The sequence below is a fragment of the Centrocercus urophasianus genome, unplaced genomic scaffold (assembly GCF_019232065.1).
Source record: "Centrocercus urophasianus isolate 14NV4802_14NV808 unplaced genomic scaffold, USGS_Curo_1.0 seq_13, whole genome shotgun sequence".
NCBI classification, from domain to species: Eukaryota; Metazoa; Chordata; class Aves; order Galliformes; family Phasianidae; genus Centrocercus; species Centrocercus urophasianus.
In genome coordinates, this window is record NW_024884475.1 from 50,989,895 (window position 1) to 50,995,931 (window position 6,037).

Sequence of the window (6,037 nt, forward strand, 5' to 3'; positions counted from 1 at the left end):
TTTTTAGGTACAGCATTTTGTGTGCATATTAACATCACAATATCTGCCTGTAACAAATAATAGGTTCAACCTCACAAACTGGATTTCTTGCTTACGTATGCTAACAGCCCTTGATGTTGCATGTGCTGAAATGCTGCTGCTTCCACTGGATTCGTTTAAAATTGGAGGTGTTTCAGGAAGAGATGTTAAAATTGAAGGCAGGCATAGTTCTTGTGGGTGATTGGCATTTGAGGAATTACAATTTACAATATAGTCTGTAATAAAGATTTTTCCAAGCTTTTGCTCTCAAACAAAATAAATGGTTCGTTAAAATGTTATTATTTCGCATGATGCGATAAAGGTTTCCTGTCCACATTCCTTACATACCTTCTTTTCAAACATTGTTGTTGTATTTTCTAGACTCATGGTTATAGCATAATTTGAAATGTAATGATGGTTTTGATTCTGTAAAATATACTATTTTGCGATGACGAAAGAGAAGGATGTAATATTTTCTAATAGATGTTGGAGGCTGGATCCAATCTCTTAATATCCATTAAACAGTGGCATACATTTTAGTATCACAGTACAGTAATTACTTAAGTACAACCTTTTAAAACAAGATGCATAAGGATATTGTATGTGTTTGTTTTGGCTGCAAATACTGTTAATAGGTTTGAGCCTGATTAATTTGGAGGTTTGGTTATTATCAGGCTAAAGCTTATTCTCACATGTTCCTAAGGATACATTAACAGCAACAGCTGTAAGGTTTTGTGAAGGCAGAAAGCTCTATGGAATATTTGTAAATTTAGCTGAAAGTGGATTTGGATGCCCAAGTGTTTTAGACATTTTTTAGTTGCAGCCATAAATTTCAGATACCTGTGCTTTGCTGTTACCCATCTGAAGTAACCTATGTTGAGAAGTGCTCCTCACTGTTCAGATGTCTTTCTCTGTTATCCTCAGGAAAGATGTCTAGAGATCGAGCTCTGAGGAAACAACAGCAGTTGAATAACTTGGTAGCAGCAGTGAAAAAGCTTGCTAAGCCTGGAGATGTCATTGTGGATTTCTGCAGTGGAGGGGTAAGGTATATTTTCCTCACGTGTTGCAATTTCTTTTGGTTTTCATCTTTGCAGTTGTACATAGATGCTGCTGCAGAGTGAAGTAAATATGCTGAAATTTTAACTGCTTTTGGGTGTTCTATCAGTTGTTAGGGGATAGTCAGCATGAGATGACACACCAACATTGAAAAGTGACTCAAATTTTACTGTTCATTTTTCTTTTCACAGGGTCATGTTGGAATTGTTCTTGCTCACATGATGCCATCATGTCAGGTAAGTTCTAAATAAAAAGTACAGATGGTATGAGCTTTTGTTCTCTAATATCATATTTAAAAACATGTGCAGCTAGGGAGAATGATCTTGAAGACAAAACTTACTTTTTAGCAAGGCTTATGCTCTACAAATATTTAATTAGTACCTGTACTTATCACATTGTATTAGCAGGGAGTAGCATAGGTGTAATCACCGAAAAGGAAAGTTTAGAAGTTCCTCTTCAGAAAAAGAGAAAAACAAACAAACAAAAAACCTAAATGTACTGCAAAGTACAAATATGTAATTGAATGTGCATTGAAAGAGCAAAATAACTAAATACAGTGTATGGATGATATTACTGCTTTCTAACAAAGCCCCTAAGCTTGTGTTGTAAAGTTTGTATGGAAATGAAGCCCTTGTAATGAGAGGAGTATCTGGCAATGCCTCTGCACCCTTTTTTTTTTTTTTTTTTTTACCTCAAGAAAGGCTAAGTGTGATATGATAGCACTGTTGCTACAAGAAATCTTACAGAGGTTATTATTTCATTTGTGTACTTGTATACACGTGCTATGCTCGGTCTGCAGTGAATTCTGCTCAATCAAGGAAGTGATTGAAGAGGGTTTTTTCTTAGCTTTCTTCTTGTAACTTTTGTTTTTGTAGTGTTGTGTTGTAGAAATGAGATCCAAAAGAAAAAATAAGATTTTTTTTTTTTTTTTTTTTTTTTTTTTTTTTCCAACACTGCTGAATTGGTGATGATTTCACTCTCTTCTTCAACTCTCTCACGGCTGGGGAAATCACTGTGAGATGAAATTCAGTGAAAGGACCAAGAGGCTGGTTTCCTCTTTAGCTGTGTTGCTAGGTGTGTGTTTCTGGGCATGGCTTGGTCAGGATATGCATTTATGCTGTGCACCAGCAAAAGAGATTCTGCAGGAAGTAGATGAAGAACTCCTCAGAGAACTCAAGGTTTCACTCACACCTCTCACTGAGTTGGCTGGTAGCAAGCAGCCTCATGAAATGACATAAAGTATAAAAACAGTTACTTACATTACATATGCTTTGTTTTTCTCTTCTGTCTCATCCAGTTACTTTGTCTTGCCTTTAAAAAAAATAATAATTTAGGGTATTTTAACCCTTCAGAGACAACCTTTTGAGTTTAAAGATTTTTCACTGCAGTTGTGAAGAGCAAAAAAACATTGTTTGGAAACATTTGCCTTAGAGGTCATGATCTGTCATTGACGTGTACCTATCAAATTCTTTTCACTGACTAGGAGGAAAGTGGTTCTTCACTTTCAGAACAAACACGATGCCAAAGTCAAGAAGCCAGCAGTAGAGCTGAGCCATCCAGTCTTGCTGATGTGACCCAGACTTTCACAAAACATAACTTTGGGAAAACAAAACAAAACAAAAAAAACCTTTATGGCAGAGATTTGAAACATGCAAATTCCTAGTATAACTGCAAGTATGTGAGGTGTGTGCCTGGGGAAAGGAAGTTCTAGTTGGAGGGAAATGTAAAAATATTTGCTAACTGATTGATATTGGTAGATCTTTGATGCCTTTCATTATGTCACCTGCTAATATTCTGTAGATCTTACAAATAGAGGAGTTTTCTCAACTAAACAACGAAGTTTTGTGCATGTTAGTAATGTTGCTCTTTGATTTTTCAGTATTATTTTGTCTTACTGTGTTGTATGTGTGAAACCTAGGTGGTGCTCATAGAAAATAAGGAGTTGTCTCTGATGCGTGCTAAAGACAGAAGTGATGAACTAGGTTTAAACAACATTTCATTTATTCAAGCAAACTTGGACTATTTTAATGGCACTTTTAACATTGGGGTAAGTGTTTATAGCTTTTCAACTTCAGAACATTAATTTCAATATCTGATTAACTGTTCTTAAAACAATTACAATATTTGAGACAAGAAAATTTTATATTCATACGAACAATTATTTCTGATGCCGTGAGAAGAATCCTTGCTATTTTAACCTAAGTTAGGTTGGGTTTGGATTTATTATTTGTTGCAAACTGACATCACTTTGGTCATTATATGAGTGAAGAAGGAAGAGTCTGCTCCAATCAAATACAAAAATGAGTACTGCTGGAATGTGTTGAAAAATAGTGTGGCACATTTTTGGTTTAATCACGTGATTTTGAAATAAGCGGCTTGCTGATGAGATAACTTGGAGAGGGTTTTGAAGGCAGAAGGAAAAGACTGCTTGTGGACAGAATAAGCCTGGGTACGGTAAAGTGAGATCTGAAATGTAGAAAGGAGAAAAGCAGTTAAGATAAAACAAACTCAGGATTTCACAATGCAAAACTGACAAGAAACCTTGTAGAGAAATGCCAATGGATTGGAGGGCTGGGTTGTCACCAATTGGATGAAGTTCAACAGGAGCAAATGCCAAATTCTACACCTGGAGTGAGGCAGCCCTGGCTGCATATGCAGAGGGACAAGAGGCTGGAGAGCAACCCTATGGAAAGGGACCTGGGGAAGTTCTGGCTGATGGCAAGTTGCACACTGCTGACTCGCATTCATAGGTGGCCTAAAAGACAAGCAGTACCCTGGGATGCATCAGGCTTGGTACTGCCACTCAGTGAGGAAAGGGATTGTCCTTCTCTGCTCTCACTTAGAGCACTGGGTGCAGATTTGTGCACTGCAGTGGAAGAAAAACATCAAGCTATCAAGAAGTGTCCAAGGAAGGGCTATGAAAATGGTGAAGGGTCTAGAGGACAAGATGTATGAGGACCAGCTAAGGCGGGAGGCCTCATAGCAGCTGCAGCTCCTCACAGGGAGCAGGGGGGCAGTGCTGATATCTGCTTTCTGGTGGCAGTGACAGGACCTGAAGGAATGGCGTGGAGCTGTCAGGGTCATCAGGTTGGGTGTTAGGAAAAGGTTCTCCACCAGAGGGCGGTGGGCACGAAACAGGCTCTCCAGGGCAATCAGCATGGCCCCCAGCTGCTGTAGTTCAAGGAGCATCTGGGCACCAGTTTTAGACATAGGGATTGGGTTTTTGGGTAGTCCTGTGTGGAACCAGGAGTTGGATTTATAGTCTTTCCTGAGTCTCTTCCACTCCAGGATATTTTGAGTCTAACTATCATGACAGGGAGAATGTTATACTAATGATCTATGTGGCTGTTCTTTGTGAAGCATATACTTGAGCTGTGTTCATAAATGTAGAATATCTCAGTTTTTTAAGACTTATAATGAACACTTCTGTTGTAGCCAGTGGGTGATATTTTGATTCACAGTGACTGTAAATAGAGACCCAGACAGGCTGAGCTGTTGGCCCAGGTGAGCTTCATGAGGCTCATTGAAGCCAAGTGCAAGGTCTGTACCTGGGTTGTGGCAACCCTGCTGTCAATGCAAGCTGGGAAGTAAAAGGATGAAGCACAGCCCTGCTGAAAAGGACTTGGAGGAAACGGTGAACGGCAACTGGACATGAGCCAGCAGTGTGCCCTCACAGCCTGGAAAGCAAACTGTATCCTGGGTTGCATCAACAGAAGTGTGGCCAACAGGAGGTGATCCTGCCTCTCAGCTCTGCATTGTGAGACCTCACCTGGAGCACTGTGTCTAGATTGGGGTTGGGGGAGTCCTCATACAGGAGAGATGTGGACATGTTGGAGTGTCCAGAGGAGGGCCGCAGAAGTGACCCAAGGGATGGAACACCTCCCTGTGAGGACGAGCTGAGAGCTGGGGCTCCAGGAGGCGGCTTTTCAGTATCTAAGTGGGGGGGCTATAAGAAGGAAGGTGACAGGCTCTTTAGCAGAATCTGTTGTGACAGGACAAGGGGAAATGGTTTCACACTGAAAGAGAGGAGATTGGACTTGAAGAAGTTTTTCACACTAAGGCTGGTGAGGCACTGGCACAATTTGCCCAGAGAGGCAGTGAATGCCCCATCCCTGGAGACAGCCAAGGTCAGGCTGGAGGAGCTCTGAGCTCCTGATGGGGCTGTAGGTGTCCCTGTTTATTGCAGGGCAGTTGGACCACATGGCCTTTAGGAATTCCTTCCAACTCAAAAGATTCTATGATTTTATGATTTGAATACTGATTCAAAGTGTCTGCGTTAGACCCGGAAAGTAAATTCCTTTCCAGAATTCTAAGGTGGTAAAGTGTACGGCATAATGCTGTAAAGATTCCTCTCTTATGGTCTTGTTTTCTCTTAATGAATGGAATATGAACTTTTACAACAAGTTCTCATCTTTGGATGCAAGTCTGATTGTTCCTTAAACTATCCATCCAAGGGGCTTCTTCCACTACATCTTATAATGTTTAATGCTGAAGGTTCATGGCACATAAATCCTCCAGATCTGTTAAACGATTTGTTTGTTTCTTCAAGAAAATGAAGCATAGCGCAGCAGAAGGGAGATAAATTATTTTAGCACAGTCTTTCCAACTGCAATTTTCCAATTGTCTACCTTTATTTTCTGTGTTATATTGTTGTTTAGATTTCATTAATGAATCAAAGATTAGTTTTTTAAAAAACAACACAATCTCATGAATAAGTCAGTGATTGGTGAGAGTGAAATGTACAATAGATTGTCAGAGAAGTTTGCCTCCAGTTTTGTGGCCATGGGAGTTTTAGATCTTTTTCTGCTCTTTTTTAAGATTAATACTAAGTTAATCATCTGTGTGAAGCTTTTATTTAATAAAAGGATGTTATATTCTCTCAAATCTTGTGACAAGTTTAAATATTTAAATAGACGTCAGCAGAAAATCTTCTTTTCAAATTTTTCATTTCCAGGCCTGTGAT

At 39.5% G+C, this 6,037-nt stretch overlaps 1 protein-coding gene across 3 annotated transcripts in view; it reads left to right on the forward strand.

The window, feature by feature from the left end:
• Positions 1-6,037, forward strand: part of GSTCD (glutathione S-transferase C-terminal domain containing) — a 59,689-nt gene that overhangs the window by 41,124 nt on the left and 12,528 nt on the right. For all 3 annotated transcript variants that reach the window (XM_042812703.1, XM_042812702.1, XM_042812704.1), the window contains exons 6-8: positions 943-1,058; positions 1,266-1,310; positions 2,993-3,121. In XM_042812703.1, the coding sequence (XP_042668637.1) occupies positions 943-1,058; positions 1,266-1,310; positions 2,993-3,121 (290 nt within the window). The remainder of the gene's footprint in view (positions 1-942; positions 1,059-1,265; positions 1,311-2,992; positions 3,122-6,037) is intronic.